Source organism: Lolium perenne, chromosome 6, assembly GCF_019359855.2.
Source record: "Lolium perenne isolate Kyuss_39 chromosome 6, Kyuss_2.0, whole genome shotgun sequence".
Classification (NCBI taxonomy): Eukaryota; Viridiplantae; Streptophyta; class Magnoliopsida; order Poales; family Poaceae; genus Lolium; species Lolium perenne.
The window spans coordinates 32,648,208-32,673,647 of NC_067249.2; the positions used below are offsets into that span (position 1 = coordinate 32,648,208).

The 25,440-nt window shown below is 46.9% G+C and overlaps 1 protein-coding gene and 1 long non-coding RNA gene across 19 annotated transcripts in view; one reads left to right on the forward strand and one right to left on the reverse strand.

Annotated features, from left to right (window-relative positions):
* LOC127308387 (uncharacterized) overlaps positions 1 to 25,440 on the reverse strand; it is a 128,041-nt gene that overhangs the window by 14,549 nt on the left and 88,052 nt on the right. The window lies entirely within an intron of this gene.
* On the forward strand, positions 8,121 to 15,040 carry LOC127308388 (uncharacterized). 18 transcript variants are annotated; one of them, XM_071821563.1, is made up of 8 exons: positions 8,121 to 8,822; positions 8,948 to 9,029; positions 9,124 to 11,218; positions 11,313 to 11,369; positions 12,070 to 12,150; positions 13,256 to 13,354; positions 14,026 to 14,233; positions 14,506 to 15,040. In XM_071821563.1, the coding sequence occupies exons 1-3, from the start codon at positions 8,376 to 8,378 to the stop codon at positions 9,216 to 9,218; spliced, it is 624 nt and encodes a 207-aa protein (XP_071677664.1). In that variant the 5' UTR covers positions 8,121 to 8,375; the 3' UTR covers positions 9,219 to 11,218; positions 11,313 to 11,369; positions 12,070 to 12,150; positions 13,256 to 13,354; positions 14,026 to 14,233; positions 14,506 to 15,040. The 18 variants fall into 18 exon arrangements, with proteins under 18 accessions (XP_071677664.1, XP_071677660.1, XP_071677666.1 ...); XM_071821559.1 differs by having other exon boundaries at positions 14,686 to 15,040; XM_071821565.1 differs by having other exon boundaries at positions 14,699 to 15,040.

Below are 25,440 nucleotides of genomic sequence, written 5' to 3' on the forward strand. Positions count from 1 at the left end.
GAGGGCGGCGGCGATGGCGCGCGGCGGCGGCGGCGGCGGCAGCGGCGTGGGCGCGCGGCAGTTGGGCAGCCTGGCGGCGCGCGCTTCGTCTCCGCGGGATTGATCGCCGCGGAGACGAAGTCCTTTCTTTTATACTCCCCCCCCCCTTTGGACACGGTGCGGTTTACAAACCGGGTCCAAAGACCCCCCTTTGGACCCGGTTTGTAAAAAAAAACGGGACTAAAGGCCTTTTTTTGTGCGTTTTTGCCAGGCGCAAAAAAGGCCTTTAGTCCCGGTTTGTAATACAAACCGGGTCCAAAGGCCAATTTTTTAAAAATTTCATTCCCGCCTTATTTCAAGTGAAAAAAGCCACCGCACCGCCACCACCGTCACCGCCGTGTAGTGGCCACTGCCGCCACCGCTTGCCCACCACCGCCACCGCCGTGTATCGGCCACCGTCGGCACCGCCGTGTACTGCCCACCACCGCACCGCCACCGCCTGGCCACCACCGTCACCGCCATGTACGGCCACTGCCGCCACCGCCACCGCTGCCCACCACCGCCACCGCCACCGCTGGCCACCACCGTCACCGCCATGTACGGGCCACCGCCGTGCCTCGGCCCCGCCGCGCCCGCGCCACCGTCGCCGCCGCTTCCACGTGCCACGCCCGCCGCTTCCCCGCGCCACTGCCGCCAAACTTGCCGCGTCGTTGTGCTATAAAGCGCCGCGTGCGCGCGGAACCACACGTCGCCGTCGCCTCCGTTCATTCGTCGCCGGGATGCCGCCGCGCCGTCGCGGCTCGTCCGGTTTCCGTGGCGTCCGAGCGCGGCCGAACGGTAGGTTCTACGCCGAGATGCGTGCCGGTGGCTTCCGGCTCACCCTCGGCACGTACAACACCCCGGAGCTGGCGGCGCGCGCCACGACGCGGCCGCATGGCGATTTTGGCGGCCACGGTGCGACATGAACTTCCCGTACGTTGAATCGCTAGAGGAGGCGGAGTTCCTCGCGCCGACGCCGTGCCTCGTCGACGACGAGGACCGTCGCCGCCACCGCCAGTGCAGCGCCGGATCGCAATCGCCGAGCACGACGAGGAGTTGATGCGCCGGTGGAGGGCGCAGCTTCCCCAACGACGTCGACAACACCGCCGCGTTCTTCGCTGACCTCCGGCACAACGCAGTCCAACAGCGCCATCGTCGGGCCGTCGCCGTGTTCGAGCTCGATAACCCGAATACAACTTGGGCCGACAACGACCCTCGGTGGGACGACATTTGGACCGAGACAACCTCCGACGACGAGTAGATCGACTAGACTAGTTGTTTATCTATTTTATTGTATTTTCAATAAAGTCGTTGTGCGTACGCCGATGATGAGAAAAGTTTCCCGCCAGATTACATGTGGAATTAAAGTACGAACTCAACTGAAAATTAATTAAGATACATGGCCAGATAGTACTCGTGCCTAGCCCTATAGTACTCGTGCCTAGCTCAACCGAAAATTAATTAAGATACATGGCCGTATTCGATCGTTCGAGTCATTCACCATACTCGTGCCTAGCCCCGTAGTACTCGCCACCGTAGTCGTCGTAGTCGCCGTCATCATCGTCGCTGGCATCGGGGTCGCGGTAGTCAAACCTCGGCGGGAGAGCACGCGTGGGCTGGGACCGAGGGTAGCGCAGCGGGGGCCACGGTGGGCCATGACGCCCTGGAGAGTCCGGTCGCGGCACCACGGCCGACGGACGGGGTGGTTGAAGTTCGAAGGAGGCGGGCCGCCCTCCTCGTGCCCGGCGAGCGCCCTCTCACGCCGATTGATGAAGAAGCTCTCCCAAGTCGGGCTGTAGTCGGGATGCCATCGGGGATTCCTCCGCTGCTCGGCGTGAGCTCGAAGTAGTAGTGGTTCGTGATGGCCATCTCGCGCGCCACACCTAGAGGGACAGGAGGGACCGGTACCCCTCCGACGCTCGAGCAACCAGCCGGTAGGGACGCGGTAGCCCGGCGGGCAGGGGTAGTTCGACGCGCAAAGCGCCTCCGCCTCCGGAGGGTTAGAGATACGATGGAAGCCATGTGACCTGGTGATGAGGTTTGCAGATATGAGTCTAGATGTGATATGTAAATGGAGGCCAAGCCAACATATATATAGTGAAAAAATGGCGGGAGGACAGAGGCGGGAAGCAGTGGAAAGCGCGGGAAGAAAAATAGGCGGGAACGCAGTGGCGCCAAAAACTGTCGGTGGGATAAGGACGTGTGGGTAACCTTTAGTCCCGGCTGGTGGGTACAACCGGACTAAAGATCCTTTTTTGTGTCATCTAACAAAACTGTCGGTGGGATAAGGACGTGTGGGTAACCTTTAGTCCCGGCTGGTGGGTACAACCGGGACTAAAGATGTCGGCAGGATAAGAACGCATGGGTGGACGTCTTTCGATGAGATAAAGCATGTAGCGCACGACGCCCGTCGAAGGAACAAGACAAAGTAGAAGAGGTGCCGTGCCTATAAAAGGAGCATCGATACGCCTTGCCAAGCCCCCGAACGACTACATCTCATCTAACAGTTGTTGGGGAAAGGGTTGGGAAATCTCCCGTGGCGCATCTCCACTTTTAATATCTTACATACAGTTACATGATTACACAAAAATAAATGGGAAATTGATTGCCATGTTGAGATACTCATTTGTGCCATGAACATTCTTCAATTAACTTGATGATGGAGCATCTTCATCATTTAATTAATCTTCTTCGGCCGTAACCATGGAGCATCTTCATCATTTAACTTGATGCTTGGATCAATGTTCACTCAAGGGTGGAATTTCATCAAACTGATTATAATCTTCGACATGTCTGTCTTGTCCTCCACTCCCACGATGTTTCTTTTTCCGTAAAGAACTATGTGGCGCTTTGGCTCATCGTTTGATGTATTTGTTTCCTTATGTTTCCTTTTTCTTGGTTTGGTAGACATATCCTTCACATAGAAAACCTGGGCCACATCCTTGGCTAGGACGAATGGTTCGTCTCTATACCCAAGATTGTTGAGATCCACCGTTGTCATTCCATACAACTTGTCTACCTCGAACCCCGCCTCTGTTTTGTTGACCCATTTGCACCTAAACAAAGGGACCTTAAAAGAAGGTCCATACTCAAGTTCCCATATATCCTCTATGTAACCATAATATGTGTCATTTGGGCCTTCATTCATTATTGCATCAAAGCGGACACCACTGTTTTGGTTGGTGCTCTTTTATCTTGGGCGATCGTGTAAAATGTATTCCCATTTATCTCGTACCCTTGGAAAGTCACTACGATCGAAGATGGTGTCTGGGCCAGCAAGTACAACTGATCTTCAATATGTTTGTTATTCAGAGATGTTTTTGCAACCAACCGCCGAAAGTCGACATGTGTTCACGTCTAATCCAATCGTTCGACCGCCCGGGTTCGGGAGCGTAGAAAGTTCTTGTGGTCACCGATATACGGAGCCACCAAGGTGGAACTTTGTAGGACCGTGTAGTGTGCTTGAGTCAAAGAAATCCCGTCCCTACATATCATTGATTTCCTTCCTAGCGTGCCTTTTCCACTTAGTCTCCCTTCATGCCGCGATTCAGAACACCAATCGGCTTAAGGTCAGGAATAAAGTCAACACGAGAATTCAATGACCTCCTCTGTTCCATAGCCCTTGGAGATGCTTCCTTCTCGCCTAGCACGGTTATGAACATATTTCTTCAAGACTCCCATGAACCTCTCGAAGGGGAACATATTGTGTAGAAACACAGACCGAGAATGGAAATCTCATCGACCAGGTGAACGAGGAGATGTGTCATAATATTGAAGAAGGATGGTGGGAACACCAGCTCAAAACTAACGAGACATTGGACCACATCATTCTCGCAACCTCGGTAGAATTTCTGGATTTATTACCTTCCGAGAAATTGCATTGAGGAATGCACATAGCTTCACAATGGGCATCGAACATTTTCCGTAGAAGCCCCCTCAATGCAATCGGAAGCAACCGTGTCATTATCACGTGACAGTCATGAGACTTCAAGTTCTGGAATGTTTTCTTCTCCATATTTATTATTCCCTTTATATTGGAGGAGAAGCCGACGGGACCTTGATACTGCTAAGACATTCAAAAAATATTTCCTTCTCTCGCTTTTGTAAGAGCGTAGCTGGATAAATGACGTCCTTTAACTCTCTCATGCAGCTTTTTGGGGTCTTTCCAACGTTGCTGGTCCTCCCGTGCTTCGGTGTATCTTTTGTCTTCCCGTACACACCCGTAAAGCCTAGCAGGTTCACGCAAAGATTCTTCGTCACGTGCATCACATCGATTGAAGAGCGGACCTCTAAGACTTCCCAATAGGGTAGATCCCAAAATATAGATTTCTTCTTCCACATGGGCGCGTGTCCGGCATCGTCATTCGGAATGCACCGTCCGCCAGACCCTTTCCAAATATTACATCTAGATCCTTGACCATACCAAATATATCAACACCATCACGATGGGGAGGCTTCCTCCGTGATCAGCCTCACCGTTGTAATGCTTGCCTTTCTTTCTTACGGGATGGGTAAGCCTAAGAAATCGACGATGCCCTGTACACGACCTTCGACCTTTTTCCAAATAATCACCTTCGAGCTCATGTAAACGGTGTGTGCATGCATTGTATCCCTTGTTTGACTGTCACGAAATGTTACCAAGAGCAGGCCGGTCATTGATGGTTACGAAAAGCATCGCTCTTAGGTCAAATTCCTCCGCTTGTGCTCGTCCCACACACGTACACCGCTAGGGGCCACAGCTGTAGAAGTTCTTCGACTAATGGCTTCGGTACACATCAATGTCGTTCCGGGTTGCTTCGGGCCTTGTATGAGCACCGGCATCATAATGAACTTCCGCTTCATGCACAACCAAGGAGGAAGGTTATATATACAAAGAGTCACAGGCCAGGTGCTATGGCTGCAGCTCTGCTCTCCAAAAGGATTCATGCCATCTCGTACCGAGACCAAACCGTAAGTTCCTTGCATCCTGTGCAAAGTTTGGGAACTCTCTATCGATTTTTCTCCATTGGGAGCCATCAGCAGTGGTGCCTCAACATCACGTCTTTCTTACGGTCTTCTTTGTGCCATCGCAACAACCTAGCATGCTCTTTATTTCTGAACAAGCGTTTCAGCCGTGGTATTATAGGAGCATACCACATAACCTTGGCAGAACCCTATTCTGGGCGCTCGCCCTCAACATCACCAGGGTCATCTCGTCTCGATCTTATACCGCAATGCAGTGCACACCGGACATGCATCCAAATTCTCGTACTCATCGCGGTAGAGGATGCAATCATTAATGCATGCATGTATCTTTTGCACATCTAATCCTAGAGGGCAGACAATCTTCTTCACTTCGTACGCATCGGCGGGCAATTCGTTACCCCTTGGAAGCTTCCTCTTAATTATTGTCGCAACTTTCCAAATCCCGAGTCGGTGACACCGTTCTCTCGCCTTCCATTGCAATAATTCCGGTGTCGCCTAGCTTTTTATGGCCATCTTCGCAAGTTGGGTATAACAATTTGTTGTGATCTTCTATCATCTTGTCGAAGGCCAACCTTTCCTTTTCAGTTTCACATTCTCTCCTTGCATCAAGAATGGCCCGGCCAAGATCATCATCGCAGGCTCATCTGGTGCCTCTTGATCTTCTACTTCATTGTCTTCATTGCCTTCTGCAGATCATCGTATTCAGGGAAATTGGGATAACCGTCATCATCCTCTTCCTCTTCGTCATTGTCTTCCATCATAACCCCTCTTTCTCCGTGCTTGGTCCAACAATAGTAATCGGGCATGAAACCGGATCGCAGAAGGTGGCTGTGAATGAGACTCGAGCGAGCGTAATTTACGGTATTCTTGCAGTCCACACATGGACAATACATGAAGCCACCATGTTTGTTTGCCTCCGCCACGGCCATAAAATTATCCAGGCCCGCAGTGAACTCGTCAAACCGTCGGTCAATGTACATCCATTACCGATTCATCTGCATGATATAATTAAGCTGATCAAAACCATTACAGAACATCACGATGTATATATACACATGCATTTTATCAATTGCAGATGAAAAGGATAAAGTTGTTAACCTCGATGAAGAAGAAAAAAGCAAGTTAAGTGTGGCTTGATTTGTGTAAACTCAAGTGGCAAATCCTCTTAAGCATTTCATCGAACACCTCTTGTGCATGTGAAGAAGAGAGGAAAGCAACACACCCCTCTTGTGAAGATAGTGAAAAAATGGCTAAGTGTGGCTCACACTTGGGCAGGGGCAAGGTTATATAGCCAGAGGGGGGCCTTTGGACCCGGTTTGTGATACAAACCGGGTCTAAACGGTTCCCCAGCCGACACGGCCTGCCGCGCCCTGCGGGTGGACCTTTAGTCCCGGTTTGTATGACAAACCGGGTCCAAAGGCCGCTACAGGACAGGCGCGAGCAGGTGGGGTCGTCCTGGGCAGAAACGAACCGGGTCCAATGGGGGCATTAGACCCGGTTTGGTTCAGCAGTGGGTCATTTGCTTGGGTCCAAAGGCCTCTTCTCCACTAGTGTAATTGTTATCACCTGATCGATAGTTGTGTCCTCGAGGTATACGACTCTCTAAGATCGATGTGGCATACTTCACCTGGATCTCGTATGTGACGAGCAGTCAGACAAGTTCATCTTGTTAGCCATGCATGGCACTAATGTATTCAAACTTATTGTTTTCTTTCTGGTATAAAAAAACCACGAAGGAGGAGTGACGAGGATGAAGACACTAGCGTGAGAGCAGCCAGACAAGAATGTCTTGTTAACCGTGCATGCCACTTGGTATTCAAACTTAATGTTTTCTTTTGGTAGTAAAAAACTACTCTCTCCATTTTAATGAATAAGACATCCTCATTTTGCATGTTTTTTCTTTGACTAAGAATTACTCTAAATATATAAAGATTACTGATATACAATTAGCATGATTAGAAAGTGTTTTCCATAATGAATCCAATGATACTAATTACGTACAATATAATCAAAATTTGGTTCCTCAATTTTCTCGGTTAGAGTTCGTCTTGACATGTGTATGTGTCTTACTCGTTGAAACAGATATAGTATGAAGGAGTGATGACGATGAAGGCAATGTGCGGAAAAAAGGTCTCATTAGAGGTTAATTACTTAATAGTTTGTAGTTGGTTCCTAATATTCTTAGAGATGTATAACATGCACATGCTCCACTCCTCTGCTACTCCAGAATCATCTTCGACATATGAAAAGATTATTTCTAATTGGTATCAACATATACCAATTAGAACTAATCTTTGTCATATGTAGTTGAGAGAGAAGAAAGGAGCTGCCCGATGTAGCTCCAACAATTGGTATCAGAGCCTCAAGGTTCGAGGTGGTAGCGACAGACTCCATGCGACATGGATGACGAGACACGAGGTGTGGAGGTAGTTGCGTTGCGTTGCGATGTCGCTTGGAGAAGATGGCGTTGCGAGGGCAGTGGTGTGATGCCATAACCAAGACATGATGGTGGTATTGGGTGCTGCGACATCGACAATGGGACGTATGTTGCCAGTGGTGCTCGCAGTTCGTCCACAACATGGTGAAGCTCCTGCAAGATGGTTCGGGTGATCCAAATATTTGGTGTGTTAGCATGACAAGATCAGGGGGTGATTGTTAGAGCTAATTAATCTACGAGTACTTGGATATATTTCCTGGTCACACTTCCAAACCCTGGAGCGGCCTAGGATGATCGGCTTATGGATCTAGGCCGAGCCGCAAAAGCTCGTGAGAGGCTTTTTCATAAACGAAAAAAAGAATCATGGAGAACTAAATTTTCTGTAGTAAAAATACAATATAAATCAACCATTTTGCCAACTTGATGTTTGGGTAGCCGGAATACTAGGTGAATTATTAATATGACGTTGATTAGGCCACATGCATTATTATTCACAGACGAAAGGAGCAATTGCAAGCTAGTACTACGCGCATGCATGGATTAGACGGCACGGCCTCCCTGATTAAGCAATCGACATAATTTTTGGCCTAAACAGAATTTTCGGAGTGTCGAACGATTCCTTGCGCTAATCATCCACAATTTTAGGTGCTAATAATTAGCATTGCTATGGCGTGCCATAATCATCCTTTGGCATGGATCCTTTGCCATAATCATTGCTATGACCAACGAAACAAGAAAACGAAATTGACGCCGTCGCTCTCGGCAACGCTGCCTCCTCAATTCTATTCTGGAGTATATCTCGCCAACCACCACCCCTCTGCTCCCCAACCACCGCCCCGCACTCGCCCTCCGGCGCCGCCGCCTCATCTCCCCCATCACCGGCACCTCCTCCTCTCTGCCAGCCCCTTCTCCACACCTCGCCTAGAGCTCGCCCGGATCAGATCGACAGTGGTCAATGGGTCACCGGCGGTTTCCCCCGCTGCCCCTCCTCCCTAGCGCCGCCCCATCTACGCAGACGAAAGACGAGGCGCCGCGCAGCAGCCACTATGGCGGTGCGACTGGCCTGCTCGTCGACGCCGCGTGCATCGATTCGGCGACGCGCGCGGCTCCGTCGATCACGCCGGTCTGCGTCGTGCGCGCGAACGAGGGACAGCGGCGCGGTGCTGCACGCAGCCGCGGGGCCGCCGACGACCGGGAGGTCGAGCTGCTCGTCATCGACGCCGCGTGCATCGATTCGGCGACGCGCGCGGCTCCGTCGATCACGCCGGTCTGCGTCGTGCGCGCGAACGAGGGACAGCGGCGCGGTGCTGCACGCAGCCGCGGGGCCGCCGACGACCGGGAGGTCGAGCTGCTCGTCAGGGAGACGACGCCGTCCAGGGGATTGTCGGCATCGGCCTCAAAGGTAGCAGCTTTGTAGACTCCCTCTCCGTCCTTGCTTCGGTAAAGCAGCCCATTCGACTGCCAGGAGGAGATTTTGTACTAGTACATGATCTGATTAGAGTTTCTTTGTGTGGCCGGCAAGGGCAGCGTGGAGCTCTCTCAAAAAAAAAAAAAAAAAAAGGGCAGCGTGGAGCGCCTCCAGAACAATTAGTGGCTCGTGACCCGCATGGTGAGCTGCCAATTTCCCGTTCGGTTTGATCTGCTCTGGTTCGGTTCCGTTGATGTATGGATACTGTCCTGACGCGCTTTATTTTGGGGTGCAGGAGCTTACGGTGCTGGTTGTGGCTTACGCCTGCAAGTGGCACAGGCTGCCCACGGCGCTTCCGCCGCCACGCCACCACCGAATTTTTCTCAATGAACTGGACTAGTTTGCATTACTGGAACTGAACTGGCTATATCAATTAGTTAATTGCCGAAATATAGAGTGCATCTACACAAAGATAAATTTTTGCTGCATGTCTGTTGTAATTCTCAGTTATTGTGCTTTATCAATATTGTCAATGTTGTAAATTATTTCTTCAAAGTACCAGAAGTGTGTTGACTACACTGGTTAGTTTCTCCTTTAAATGCTCACATTACATGTTGCTGTAGTTTCTTCACCATTTCACTGCTAATGAAAAGCTCAGTTTCTATGATGCAACAATGTTGTAATTAAATCAATCCTGCAACCCCCAGTTGAAAATTAATGCAGCAAGGAATTTCAGTTGTATCACTAAACTTGGTTAATAGAGATTCTTGATAAATGTTACACTTCCTCAATGACGCCTTACTCTGAGCACAATATTGAGTTCATTACCCTTCACTATTATCAGGAACTTTAGCATACGACGGTCCCAGGTTCAGAGTTGCAGTGTGACAATTTTGTTTTCTTTGCAGAGGAGAAGAACTGATGCCGCTGAAGGGCAAAGGAGATGTGCTGCTGATGGCAGGTTAGGTGCTGCTGCAAATCTCGAGGGAGATTTCCTCTCCGTCCTTGCTTCGGTAGAACAACTGATTCGATATTAGGAGAAATTTTTATCTAGTAAATGATCTTATTCGAGTTTATTGTGCACCAAGGGTTTCGCCATGGCCCACAACGGCAGCCTGGAGCGCCTCCAGAATGAGTAGTACTACGTGATCTGCAAGGCTAGCTTGCCATCTTGATTTGATTCGGTGTGGTTCGATTCGTTGATTTGGGGGTAACGTCCTGATGCGCTTCTGTTTGGGTTGATTGTTTGATCGCCCGCATGCCCAGCAACATGTTGGAGTGGTGTAGTAGGTTGGTTCCAGTAATTCCATCTGCGTATTTTGTATTTACCGTCGTTCTCTTTAATGGAAACTACATTGTGTTGCGGGAGTGGTACTTGTGATTGGTGGGCTGGTATTGTGCTAATCGTTGATTGATATGGTATGCATATGGATATGGAGTTTTACCATACGGTTGTTCTTTGGTTTAGTCATCGCATGGCTACTTTTGCCCATTTTTAGCATAGGAATTTAATATTTGAACTGCTTATCTAACCTGCTTAATGCATTTGTATGGCTACTTATTGCTAATAATTCGTTCCGTTGGCTAAGGAATTAGATTAAAGCATTTTATATATATCATCACTTATTTATGGTGGAAGGACTGATAATGCATCTGTATGGCTACTTATTGCTAATAATTCGTTCCGTTGGCTAAGGAATTAGATTAAAGCATTTTATATATATCATCACTTATTTATGGTGGAAGGACTGATAAGTATACAGAACAAGTGCTACACCTGTCTCTGGTAGAAGCATTGTAGAACATAAGATCCCCGATAGCGCATATTTAGTTGATGCACATGTATGTGTTCTGAGATGGCATCACTTATGTTTTGGTTATCTTTGATTTATTCTTGGAAATTCTATGGACTTGTGTGCGAAGAGATGTGATTTCTCATAGCTCTGTTGGTGACATAAGCGATTGATTTTGATCTGTATGTTCTGATTCTGATGATAGCCTTTTTATTTAGGGAGAAATAGCCCTTATTTGTTGTGGTTCTAGTTTTGGTTGGGGAGAATCACTTTGTTCTGGTTCTGATGATGGCATGAATAATAAGAAGAGAATACTACTATGTATGATCTGTTTTTCACTTTAGTTGTTGAGTTGTCAAGAAGATAGGCTACAGTATCGATGGTCATTTTTTTTCCACTTTAGAGCTCTTTCTAGTCACTCTCGAATATTGCCAATTATCCTTATGGATCATGCTTATTTCTGAAGAATGTCGTGCTTTATTAGTTTCCTCAGTAGGTTGTCCTTGTGTTATATACAAATAACAGGACTGCACTTTTGTCTCTTGGCTGCAACGGTGTGGAAAATGACAGTGCAGTGACCAGAATCCCACTGGCAAGGTAGACTGAAGATTTTTACTCATTTCGACTTCAGTTGCAATCCTTTTTTACGTACCTTCTGAATCATCTCTACTATCTCGTTAATCTAGTGCAGTTTCGCCTCAAGGATAGCCTGTTGTGCCTCCAGAAGAAGTAGCACGTTATCTGCAAGGTGAGTTGCCAACTTCCTGTTCGTTTATGTTCGGTGTTGTTCGGTTCCATTGATATTAGAACGTCCATATGCGCCACAGTTGGGTTGCAGGAGCCGCCGGTCCTGATTGTGGCTTACCTGCTTGCCTAGCGACACGTTATAGTGGTCTAGGTAGTTTCCACTGCTTGATTACACCTGTATATGTAGGATTTAGTGTCCCTTAGTTTGCTAATATTCTGTGTTTGGGAGTGAGTATTGTGATTGGTGATCTGGTATTGTGCTAACCGTTGGTGCAAGTGTTATGCAGTAATTAGCTCCTCTGTTTTCTCATTGAGAATCTTTTTCTTCTTTCTTCTTTGTATGTAATTCTCTTCAAATTATTGGAACCCCATCATGTAATATTTTGCTTGCTAAAAGTTTGCTTCTTTTTTTTTTCCTGTTACACTAATGTTTAGTGATGAGGTGCTGTTTTGGGAGAATAGCTCCATTATTTTACATTTCTCTACTTCTGGTTAAGAAAATAGCATCAGAACAAAATTTGGTACTAAATGTAGTAGATTATAAATATATTTATGTTTGATTTCAACATGAAAGAGCGTTCTCAATGCCAATCCTGGTCTCACTTTTCTTTTATGCTTCCCAATTTGATCCCAGTTTGACCTAGTCTTTTGTTACTTGGTTCTTTATACCAGGAATTAACATATGTTTATCTCTTGTGCAGTTGTGCTATTCATGGGAGCTGTCGCGGGCTTCTGCCTGATCATCCGAGCCATGGATAGCGGTGTCGACTCCATGTGTTTGGGTCAGTTTCTGTTTCTCCCTTCACTGCTATACATGGCCATGGATGCATGGTTACCTCCGCATCCTCAGATGCTATGTTGTTTCTATCCCCTGTCTTTTATATGTCAAGAGGCCAGAAACCCCATTTATTATGTTTTTTTTGGTTCTTCTTCTTATGGATGCTATGTGGTGTTTCATTCCCTGTTTTGGTACAAGTGTCGTGAACGACTTTGCTCCTAGCGACGTCTTGGAAGTTTCAGGTTGCTACAATGTCTGTGCCTGAACATAGTTTGGTATCAAGTTGTGTGTGTTGTGTAGTGTTTTTTCAGGTTGAGATCCGTCTGCTCTAGCAAGTTGTTGGCCATTTTTTTGGTGGAATTTGATGCAGTAGTAGCGATTTTCAAGGTTCAAGAAAGCGTTAAGCGTAATTGGTGCGGTGGCCTTCCGCTTAGCGCTTCAGCGCACATAAGCGGCGAATTTTTCCCTCTTTTTCCGCTTTTTTCCCGCTTAAGCGCTTATGCAATCGATGCGAAAGGCCTCTACATTGCACTTCAGCGTGCATAAGCAACGCTTTTTTCCGCTTTCCTGAACCTTGGCGATTTTACTTTGAATTTAGTGATTGTAACTGTGCCAAAATGCTTCGCCATTTAACTCTACTTATGTGTGAATATTATGTGTGATCTATTCATTCATTCAAATTTACCAGCTGCCCTCTTATGTTGGTTACAAATTTATTTCCTTCGACAAAATTCTATCTTTTGAATTGCCAAATACTAGTAGGCATGGTTTTAAAGGCGTCGCCTAGGCGTCGCCTTAGGGACGCCTAAGCGTCCAAGCGCTCCCCCTCCGCCTTAGAAAAACGCCCGCCTTAGGCGCCTAGGCGTCCAAAGCGTCCGCCTAGGCGTCGCCTAAGCGTCGGAGCGCCCCCCCTTCGCCTTAGGACGCCTTGGCGCCTTTAAAACCATGCTAGTAGGGCTGCATCTATAGGCAGCAGTAGCACTACATGTACCAATTTGTACATATTACTACTACTATGACAAGACAGTAATTCTGCTAGTCAAGTATTGTTTCAACATCTTATTGCTTTTCTTTCTTTCGTGGAAGTAAACTTGTGTCTTTTTCCTCAGATGATTCTTGGTAACTATTTGGCTTCAAGAATTCCAAGCAAGCGGAACTATTCAAATACCAAGCAAGCGGAATGGTTCTTTTTTGTCGCCGAGGTTTAGGTAAGATGTCGGGTTTCTCTATTAGCTTTGTGATATTTGTGGTTGTATTGGCATGTAGGCCTAGTTGTGAATGATTGATTTTATGTTAGAGGTTCTTAATTGTATTCCATTCTTTTTGTTCAGATTATTTGAAACTGGTCATGTGAAGTTGTTGGTACAGATGTTTGACACTTTACGTTACATATTGCTCTACTCTTAGGTGGTAGTAGAGATTAATTAGCTACATTTAGATGTGGATTGAGTCTGATGATGAACTAATTCATCTGTAGATGGATTTGATAAGGGTTGTATTCGTATTTGGCCGCTTGCATGGATTCTTTGGCGAGAGTGTTGATTGCATGCACATCTTGCTCTCGTTCGTGTAACACTCTTATGTTTTACTTTTCTGTTGTTCAAATGGGTGCACTTTTATAGATTATAAATCTAAAGAATTGTTTACTATATGCAAAACATATATTTTGTTTAGAGCTCTGTTGCTACAAACCTAACATATCTCTGTTGCTATTGATGTTGTTTAGAGCTCTGATATTTTTTGTGGTTACTGATGATTCTGATTTTTTTTTCGAGAAAACGCCAAGGACTCTTTGCATTTCATTTCATTGGAAAGATAGAAGTTTTACAACCCTCCTAAGAGGCAGAATACATGATCAGGGACTTAATGTACATCCCAGGTCGTCGGTAGCAAGATGCGCAGACCTAGGGCGCCAGCTCTTGCCCACAGCCTAGCCTCGTCCTTGATCAGGCCGACTCTAGCGATGACGGAAGGTTGTGCACCCTCGAAAACGCAGTCATTCCGAGTGACTGTAGTTGGTGATACCTGCTGGGAATGTTTTGGTCGAAGGCTCCGAGTAGAAACGGGCTCTAATCTTTTGATCACAGGTAATCCTCTCTTACCAAATGATTGCCACTTAACTAGTGCAGTGCTTACTGTAATAATTAGAACAGCAGCAAGGTAGCACTTGATGATGAGGCTATGTATCTTGATGTGTTGTTTTCTTTTGCATCACAGTTTCGTTTGACATTGCCATCACTTGTTGTCAATTTGTTTATTTTTTTGCAATCCTAAAAATTGTATGTCACTATGTATCTTCTTGGTGGTTCCAGTATATCTTGGTGTTTATTTTCCTGATAACTTGAAAACTATAGTGCAGTTGTAATTCCATATACATAGGTGACTGCCATTTCGAGGAAACAAAGGTGCTACCATGTTGGTAGATAGATGCATGCCCGTTGTCATGTGTGTCTAGTTGAAGTCTTCCTCCTAAATCTATTTATTTATTTGCTAAATATGCTTTATTAAAGCTGATACTGATGTTTTGTTCCTGCTGGAGGGTAAATAACAAGGCATCAGCTTGTGTGTTGATGTATCACTCGACAAGGAAGTAACAGGGGGGCAAGGAGACGTGGCCATCAGGCAGCACCATATTGCATGAGTTGTGATGTATGCGCCTTTAGCCTCCTTGAATATTATATCCGTGATGTATATAGTTGCAAAGGATGTGTTCTGCTGTATTATTCGCCGTACCATGTTGCATGAGTTGTGTTGTATGCGCCTTTAGCTTTGTTTTATTTGCTTTTTGTTGTGAATGTCCCTAAAAGATGCTGATATATATTCGCTTTTATTGCTGATTGTTTGATATGTGACCTGAATGCTTGAGAAATCAAAAGGTTTTGGCAAATTTTATATTTTTTTCTGTAGTAATCTGTAGCAAAGTTAAAGTATTGAGGAATGTAAACTTGGAGCTGAGCTTGTATATGCATGTATACTAAACTTGCAATGCGTGCCAAGGGAATGTTAGGAAAAAATGGCCTGATGGATGACACACCCATTTATCTATAAGAAGCCTTGCTAATAAATGACTAGCTTTAGGTATTAAACAAAACTCTACTACTGATCTTGCTAACAAGTAGAAATACTTATTTTTTTGACAAGTGCTAGATAGGAAGCAGGATCAATGAAGTTAGCTACGTTTGACCTGGAAATAGTCAAGCGAGCTGAAGCCTTGTATTTGTTGGTGTGAATAGTTGTTGCCTATGTAGCAAAGCTTGCCTTAGTAAAATGTTGATGATAGTTTCTAAATTTTAATCTCCATGCACAACAGCAACATTGGTATTGCGCCTTAATTAATTCTTGGACCTGACCTGATCCATGTGCAGTGTAAAGCTGATCCTAGCGCCCGGTCATTTCTTGGACCAAGCAGGCTTTCCTGGACATGTTTGTTTCATAATTAAACCGTACGTGTGACATCTATTTTGCTTTGCACAAGATGATCAGATTGGTAAAAAATCAGGTACACATGCAGATGCACGGTTAAGCAACCTAGTTTGGCTACTTCTGTATGTGAATGTTAGATACGAGTCAGCTCTAATGGTGTTGTAGAGTAACGCAGTTCTATAATTTCCCGCGTAAAGGGTGTTGATGAATATAATACTAGTGTTGCTGGAGGTCGGAGTTTGGAGTCGATGGAAGACACTACTAGCACGCCCATCACCACCGACGGCTTTCTCCAACAGGCGGAGTGCGAGCCGGACAAAGACAGTGGTATGGAGGATATCAGACTTCTATCCGTCCGGCGCCGAGGGAGGTCATCGGCGAGTCCATCCCTAAGCCATGTTTCCAATTTAGCATGAGGCCGCAAGGGCGCAACACCCTAGGTTTTTTCAGTCGCCGGCTGACCCTATGGCGCCATAGGGCTGGCATGCGAGTGTAGGCCGAGAAGCTGTTACGAATGAGTGTAGGCCGAGCATCCGTTGGCGTAAAACGGTTGAATAAATCATTGTTGTGTTTTGTTTGTGGTCTTGTGTTGCTGGAAGATAGAGGTCTGTACAACATGTGTGGTCGATAGAACGCCCGTACATCCTCTGGGTAGTTTACAAATATTCCTGTGCATTCGGTTTACGTGGTTGGCCGAGATAATGAGCGCAACCGTGATAATTGGAGAAAAAAAAAGGCAACTCACTTAATTTGTGTGGGGAGCGAAACAATCCATTCGTCAATAGATGAATACCGGGCGATTAATGGAGTGCCATATTAGCAATATATGGCACACTGCCGTCCGTGTTGAAAGATTTAAGAGACCTTGAGTGATTGAACCCAGATTTGCCTTCTTCCCATCAAACTATCCCCCTCCATTTAGAATCAAACAGTTCCAAAAGCTCAAGCAATTTGTTACTAGCCCCCCGCACCCCCACCCCCTCGGTTGCATTTTTTCAAAATTGATTAGATATGTCATCAATCAGGTTGACATGCACATGCACGTTTAAGCAACCTAGCTTAGCCAGCTTTTGTGGTGTTGTACAGTGAGCCAGTTCTAGTTCCCGTGTGTATTAAAGGGCGTTGAAGAACACAATACTAGTGTCGACTGAGGTCGGATCCGATGGAAGCAGTGGCGGACACAAACATGATCATGGGTATTCAGTTGAATACTCATGTTCATGGAAGAAGATTATGTTCTGTACTCTCTCTCCGTTCCCTTGATTAGAGCGTACTTTTTTTGTGCAATTGTCATGGAAGCGTAAGGTGCGGGTTGAGAATTGTTGTGATTTTGCCCAACCTACTCCCTCCGTGATTTACTCATGCAGGCCAATAGTTACATTGCATATGCAGATTTTAAGAGGAAAAAACGTGTGCATGCTTGGGCAGGCCAATAGTAAGGGGCTGTTGCATGCAGAAAGGGGGGTACGAGTGGAACGGAGTAAAATGGGGTAAGCATGGAAACTAATTTACTATTGCGTGGAACTCCTTAATCAACCATGCCAAAACAATACTAACTAGTAGTACGCCTTGTTTAGAGGAAGTATGAATTACGGGAAGAACATTAATGTTTAAGATGAGTGTCCAATGGTCATCTGGCCTACTCCTGAAGTGAAACATGTGGAATGAAACCTGAATCGGTTGGATTGAAAGAAATGTACTCTGTAGTAGTTGTTGTGACATAAGAGCTTGCCGACGGATTTCTACAACATGCCGGTAGGGGAAGGAGAGAGAGATTTGTGAATGGAACATGGCACACCCGTGGAGTTGATGCATGGGATGGATTGATCACGGAAAGAGCTTGCTTGCCGACGGATTTCTCCAACAGGCCGGTAGGCGGAAGGAGCTCGCCAACGGCTGACCGGCTAGACGTAGCTCCGGAGCATGGTGGTCTATGACCTTTTTTTATAGACGAAGGAAGGTCTGCGTTTTCGAGAGGGAACCGGGATGGATGGCGGAGATGATTGCCGGCACGGATCGGTGACGTGGAGTGTGGAGCGCAGATCTCGCGCGCGGATTATTAGGCAGGAGGGCCGGGACGGACGGACTAGATGGCATGCGAATGCGACGGATAATTGATGGCCTGTTTCCATAATTAATTATTACGATTGCTTGATTTCCGTGGGCGTGGGGGTGATTGGTTGAGGCATGCGTCACGAGGCGCCGTGGGGCCGGCCGGGATGATTCGCAAGCCGCAACGTCCGCGATGGCTTGGTCGCGACTCGTAGTGCATGTGAATGGGACCCATCCATTCGGTTCCTCCGCTCGATGCCGTCCGTGGCTGACGCTCGTAGTGCCACGCTCCGTCGACGCGCATTGCCCGCCCCAATGCCAGCTAGCAACAACGGGCTCGCGGGATAGCGGCCTCCTCTGCGCCTGGCGGACAAGGCTCGCTTGCCTTTTCTCCTTCAGCCCATGGGCCACGGTCCGTTGTGTGCAGGCTGCTCATTCAGGTATAGTATAATCCCCACAGAACTAATTAGTTGCCGACGATGCGGAGAAGGCGCGCTTGCCGGCCCCCCATATGAACTTCTCCAGTCCCGGCGTCGTCATGGACTTCGGGCTCATCGGCCAAAGCAAGGACAAGATCGTCGTCGTGGACGGCGCCCCTCCCGAATACGCCAGAGACGTTTGGGACGCACCGGGACGCGCCGTCCTCTACGACGACGCCGCGCACTCCGTCCGTGCGCAGCCCGGCATCCGACTGCCCCAGTGCGAGACCGTGCCTGTCACCGTCGGCGACAGCCTGTACTTCATGGACGAGGAGGTCGAGGTCGTGCCCAACAACAGCGACAAAAAATTGCGAGCGCTCATCCGTTACCCCGCCGGTGAGCCTGACCATGACAGTGACTGGTTCTGGTATTTTTTCCTGCCGCCTCCCTACGACGCGATAGGCACCGGCGAAAATGGGCCGGAGAGCAGGGACATGCTCGGCGCCTACGCGGTGGTCGGCGAGTCGCACATCTGGGCGTCCACCCGCATCCGCGGGACATTCTCCATGGACACTGCGAGCGGCACCTGGAGCAGGGCCAGCGTCTCGCCGCTCCCGTTCCGTGGGCGCGCGGAGTACGCGCCAGAGCTCGGCCTATGGTTCGGCTTCCCCAACGACGAATGGCAGTATGAGTCTCGCGACAGTGGCCTCCTTGGCGCCTGGGACCTGAACTCCGTTAAACCTGTTGGAGCCTCCGTGCCTCTACAGGCGAGCGGCGTGTGGAAGGTCTTCGGGGCGCCAAGCGGGAGCTTCGATGTGAGGTCGCAACTCGTGCATCTGGGTGACGGCGGCCGCTTCTGCGTCGCCAAGCTCTACCAGACGGACGAGCCGGTGCCGCCGGGGGCCTGCTCTCACTGCTACAACGACGGCACGCCTAATGAGATTAACTTCGCTGTGCTCACCGGCGTGGAGGTGGAGCGGTGCGACGGCGGAGAGCTCCGCATGGTCAAGCACAGGTCTTGCAAATATAGCTTTGGTGAATACAGCTTCCCACGCGATGTAATGTAGACCCGTGATGAGTGATGACACGCATATATGCATCCATCATCGTTGCCGAGGTAAAAATCTGCTTTACTCATGAAATATGAGAACAATCCTATGAATCAAAATAAACAAGTTGCCGAAATAATAGAAAGTATAAGTCCAAGTTCGCTTTTTTTTGTTTCCACGTACTCATCTTCAACAAACAAAGGAGCGAACAATGAAGATTTGCATAAGAAAGTAGGAGTTTCAGTATGTGATCTCTAGTTTAGTTTTCATTAGCCTGTTTTTTTTTGTGTGGCAAATTTTGATTGTAATTTTTGTTTCTCAAGATTTGAAATTGCTGATGACCGGGGCCTGACATTATTATTTTTGGGGAACTTACAATTTTGTCCCTTTTTCTACAAGATCATGTAGCTCAATGTGTAGAATTTACGTCTTCTCTTAATTACTTCCGGAATCACCTCCTTCATGCCGCCACTGTTCTTGAAGGACGTCCTGCCAATTGGTATGACATGCACAATGAGCATTTCCGCAGCGAGTTGGATGTCAATGGCAGGTTTGTGATATTGGGCTAAATTTTAGTCAAATTTGAATTCATGATTACATGGACTTTTAATTTATCGTTTTATGGTTCTCTAGCCAAAGAGTGACACCACAAGTAGTAACTAAATGAATGACACACACACAGAGAATGCATATATGGAACATGGGGGCATGTGAACCCACTTTTTTAAAAGTTTCATTTGTGATGTTAAAACATGTTTTAAAAATCGAAACACAAAATGATTTCGCAGATGATCTCAAATATGTGCTCTGGACATGAGTTTCGTGACGAAAAAATCTTTTATTTTGTCTCGGCAAAAAAGTAAAATTTTGCAGGGCTATATAGCAGTATATATGTGACGTATTTTATCTTTTTTAGATTCTGAAATAAAAAAAGTGGTTTCTCCGCGAAAACTTTCTACGCACACATGAAACATGCGTACGTACCCGGATATTTTTATTTCAGAATTTTTTAACATTTGGAAAATGCATTTCCAACTAGGGTTCACATGCACCCGGGTTCAAACCAGACTTTTCCCACACATATAGGTCTAAAGATACAACGCCTACAAGAAGCGAACGACACAAAGCCATTGCTCGACCCATGTATAGCCTTGGGGTCTCAAATTCAAGACCCATGTAACACACTATTTAATATAAAAATTAGTTATGGCCTTTTGATCACCCTTCTACGGTCTTCGCGTACATATGTTGATCTCACATCTAAGATCTTTCTATGGTTATGAGCTTACATCTAAGATATTTTCATGGCTACACTATTCTAGTATAGCTTAATCTTTTCCATCAATTCGAACTATTTTTTAGTGCATCAATTCAATAATAATTGTGATCCTTCTATTGTCTAAATGTTATATTCAATCTGAGAAAAAAATCGCTTTTTCTGTTTTTCCTTTTTTTGTTCAAGGAATCTTAGAAAAATGCTTCAAACCCTATTTTTGTTCAAGCGGTTTTAGGACATGTGCAATGGTTGATAAGACCCCCTTATCTCCACCCACCAGTAATTAAGATTATGGAAATAAAACCGTCTCGGCCCTCCCGGTCTCCCACCCCATATCGGACCAGAAATGGCCCAGATCCGGTTCCTACATCCCAGCCAACTCGCCTCGAGTAACACAAAGTCATCGTCGGATGACGCCTCTAGCTTCCACTGCCTCTCGCTGCTCACCATGCACCAAAATTTCGTTGCTCCTCCATGCTCTGTCACCAACCGCGACCAGCCGACTCCGCTTCACCGCCTCGAAGCACTACAACAGCTCATCCCCTTAGCCCCTTCGCCTTCATCGGGTTGGGCGCCGGCATCACTGCCAGCATCGGCGTGGCGGCGGCAGCCAGAGAAGCGCTATTGGGTCGGGGGGGGGGGTGCTCTGGAGCTGCCGGGAGGCAGAAGTTATGGTACTCCCATTCCTGGCAGTAGGGTTGAATCGGCTACCGCAATTATCTCCATCAAATTTGTTCTCCTTACTGTGCGTCATGACACCATTGACCATCCTGGCTAAAGTCGTGTCACGCAACAAGTTGTGCTGGATGAATTCGATGGTCTGGTCGTATTCTAGCCAGAGACGAAATTTAAATATAAATCCTCGTCCTCAAGTTAGCTCCCCCCGGGAACCAGGCGGAGCCGGTGGCGGCGGCCCCTTCTCTACCCGACGCGTTCCCTCTGTAGGCGGGGCTGGCTGGCAGGTGGAGGTGCTTCTAGGTCGTCTTCGTTCCGGCGGCGGCGCGTCTCTTGGGCGGTGTGGTGCTGGGTGGCCTGGTGGCGGCGGCGCTGCGACAAGGAAACTGGCGGCGGCGCTCTCCCGGCCCGGATCTGGGCCCTTTGGGCCCCATCTGGGCCTGGGCGGGCTAGGTACGGGCTTCCTTGTGGTGTCTCCGGCGAGCGACGGAGCGGCTCGTACTGCGGCGGGCTCGGCCGGGCCAATAGGGGCCTGGTTTGCTCCTGTAGTTGCATCAGGTCGGTTACTGCATGTCAACACCCGGATTTTTAAGTCCAGATGTCTGTTATGCCATACATCGCAATCCCAGGAATATTATTGTTGCGAGACATAACAGTTGAATATCATAAGTCATCATTCATTACATACCATAGTCGTCTTACAAATGGATCACATGATCCAATATTACAATAATAGTTGAACTATTGTTTCAACACACATCACAGATACATAGCGGAAGCGTCGATAGAAGGGGACTCTATAGTCCACAGGCCAACGCTTGACGTCAGGAGTAGTCCTAGTTGTCGTAGACGTCCAGCTGTCCATCCTCTTCATACTGCTGTTCCTCTTCATAGTCTGGCCATTTGAATAGCCAGGGACAAAGCCGTGAGTACCTTAAAGTACTCGCAAACTAATACTAATGTAAGTACTAACATTTCTGGTAAGGGGGTGCTAAGCTCTAGTTTCTTTTGCATAAAGCCAATTTTAGTTCACAAGTATTTGAAATAAAAACTCTTCAAGTGCTAACTAACTCAAGTGGGAACATTAGTGTCATTCCCACAACTCAGTTGTGTTTTCAAGTCAAAGTCACCATTTCAAGTTCAAATCACAAGTCACCCTTTCCATGTCACATTTTTTAAAATGGTCTGATGACGGAACAGTATGGCCTTTCCAACCGTCCATAACCGTGGACGCGGCTATTCGAATAGTTCTACACTCTGCAGAGGTCGTACACTTGTGCCACAACATTTGCAATAATCCGTCAGGGTTAACTGGCCCTGATTTATCACACTCCGTGTGCGGACTACCAACCATAACCTTTCACTTACATAACCTAGTATAGGCATCTCTCCCCATGAGCTTGGCCTCCCAGTGAAGACAGACAGTCAGCCTGGGAACTGCACAGGGCTTGGGCCGGACATTCACCTCATATTCACATCATATCACATCATTCCATATTTCTTTGGAGGCAGCCCTTGGCATAACCCCGATGACGCTTGTTCAGAGGGAACCCATACTAAGATACATAAGCTTCTAGTTAAGCCCTACCCATATCAGGTATTGTGGGGATACTTATAAAATTGGAATGGTATCGCATCCGAACCCAACCATCAGTTTTTGTAAAGTTCACCATTTCATTCACCAATCATATTCACCTTCAAAATCTTTTAATAGAATGACTCACCATTCCAAGGTTTTCAAAGTCATGTTATTTCACATGTTCCCATCTAAAGTAGTCAATTTTATTTATTAGCACTAGCAACTAGTCATGAGGGGTGCTAACTAGCTTTCATTGCTCTAGGCTAAATTTGATGATCTTGTTCTACTCTAGACCAAGTGAATCATGAATCCAAAAAGTAAACTTTGATAAACTAAAAATTAATAAAGCTTGTAAAGTAAAACTTGGGATGGGCTCATTAAGCATAAAGTAAAAATGTGGTAATGCCTTGCTCTTGTAGAGCTTTGCACTTAGCAAGAATATTAGCTTGCAACAAAATAGCTTGCATTAGTCTAGCTTGCCTTGGTTGTTGAGGTGATCAAAGTGGTCTTCTTGTCCTTGAAAGTAGACCTCCTCCTCCTCTTGATACTCCTCGGTACTAGCGTCTAAAATACGAATACGAGGTACAATCACCAAGCAATTCATTGGCTATTCTAAACATCACATGTATTCACACAAACTATTCTATTCACACAATTAATACAATTTGGTGCATTGGTGGTCTTGCTTGAGGAAAAATAATTTCCTCTCATTTCATATGTAAATGATAGTTTCCATATAGTTCTTGAGGAATAATTTCCTCTCATTGAATCTTCTTTAAGATTTAATTTCTCAAACAATCACTCATGAATTCAGGTTGTCCTAAGTCAACCATTCATCATCATCATTTGAGAAAATGATTTAAATGAGGCAGAGATACCTCATACTATTTAACACTTCTACAAATGATTTAAATTCTCCAAGTATTTCATATGAGAGCATTTGACCAGGGGTCCAAACTTCATATGAAAGTATTTGGGACAAGATTTAAATGAAGTGAAACACCTCATATAATTTACACAAATTAAACTAGCATCACCATTTACTATTAAGTGGGTAGATGTGTTGTTTTCTTATTTAAAAAAAATAATTTCCTCTCATACTAATTAAGGTGTTACTTTTAATTACTTAGAGAAATAATTTCCTCTCATTATCTTATTAAGATTTAATTTCTCTTATGAATAATATATGACCTAGGTTGACCAAAGTCAACCTCTTCATACTTATTATTTAAGAAAATGATTTAAATGGGGTGAAGCACCTCATACACTTTAATCATAATATGGTAAAGATTTAATATCATCAAACAATTCATATGAGACCTAAATGACCAGAGTCTCTACCTTATTTTGAATTGTTCATGACAAGATTTAAATGAGAGAAAAACTCCCATGTGATTTATTAATAGTTTTGGACAATATCTTTGACTAGAAATAGCCATATAGTCCTTTAATTAAGCTAGGCCATGATCATTCAAAGTAAGCATGGCATATTGTTGCAGAAACAATTAGTACAAGTGAAATGTGATTTATAGGAGTTGGAATTAACTTAAAAGCATTTTTGGTTGATTTTTAATAATTATCCTAAGGCAGAAAAGTCCCTGCTTTGTTTATTTTCCTACTTTAATTCTATAATAGATCTAGGGTTCAATCCAGTGGCATTGTGTAGATAAAATCCTAAGCTTTCCAAATATATAAAATTTGTAAAATTTGGCCAAGTCAAACATATTCTATGAATTTTCAAAGTTGGAGCCAGTATTGAATTTGAATTGAATTAATTAAACCGAATTTGAATTTAACGGGCTGGCGGGAAACAGAGTTGGGCCGAATTGAATTAAAACGGCCCACGTCCAGCCCACAATGGTCCACAGACGCGTGGGCTGCCTGACAGCGCGGGACCCGCCTGTCAGCGGCTCACTGACCCCGAATCGGTACGGGGGAGGGATGGCCGTTGGATTACAACGCGATCGTGCGGCGCACGATCATCGTCTCCTCCGACGAGAGGGCTTACTGGCACGGCGAGGCACGGGGGTCGACGGCGAGCAGGGACTCCGGCGAGCGGTGGCGTTGACGCGCGGCGAGGTTGGCGTCGACGGCGAGTGCGCTGGTCCCAGTGGCGTCGCCGATGGTGCTCCAATTCATCGACGATGATCTCAGGTCCGCTGCGGCCTCCGGCGATCGATTGGACGGCTCCGGTGAGTAATCGAGTGAGAGGAGTGGACGAGGAGGCTCAGAGATGGGAGGAGAAGGTGGTGGCGTGCTGGGTTTGGCTCGGGGAGCTCCCTATTTATAGATGCCAGGGGTGCTGTGAGGCGTGGGCGAGGTCAACGGCGAAGTCATCGGTCCACAGCGGCGAAGGAGCGAGGAAGGAGCGCAGTAGGTAGGCGACGTCATGGCGGTCCTTGGGGCATTAATGGCGCGGTACGGCGAGGCATACGACGGTCGGGCGATGGCGCGTACTGGCGTGGCCAAGGCGGGATTCCGTCCTTGTCTCCGGCGGCGGCAGGCACGGGTCGTGGTCGAGAGCGTGTCTGGCGGGATCGTGTCGTGGCGGCGCAGCTCGTCGTGCAGCTATGGGGTCCAGGGGAGGCGGCGAGTGCTGGGGCGGCGCGTGTCCAGTGCGCGTCCACGGGAGTACTGCGGCGACGTCATCGGCATGCGTGGCCGTCCTGGGCGCGCGTCGTGCGGCGGCTGTCGACGTCCTCCTCGACAAGGGCGTGTATAGATGGGTGCAGTAGGGTGAGGTGGAGAGAATTGGCACGGTGGCCAGGGCTGGTGATGAAGGGAGAGAAGAGAGGGGGAACATGGCCGGCATGGCCATGCC

Excerpts from the sequence above, each read along its gene's own strand:
- LOC127308388 (XM_071821552.1), top strand. The coding sequence starts at position 8,376 with ATGGGTCACCGGCGGTTTCCCCCGCTGCCCCTCCTCCCTAGCGCCGCC. Across the intron at positions 8,823-8,947 it reads TGTCGGCATCGGCCTCAAAG|CGTGGAGCTCTCTCAAAAAA; the intron begins GTAGCAGCTTTG and ends CGGCAAGGGCAG. Across the intron at positions 9,030-9,123 it reads AGTGGCTCGTGACCCGCATG|GAGCTTACGGTGCTGGTTGT; the intron begins GTGAGCTGCCAA and ends TTTGGGGTGCAG.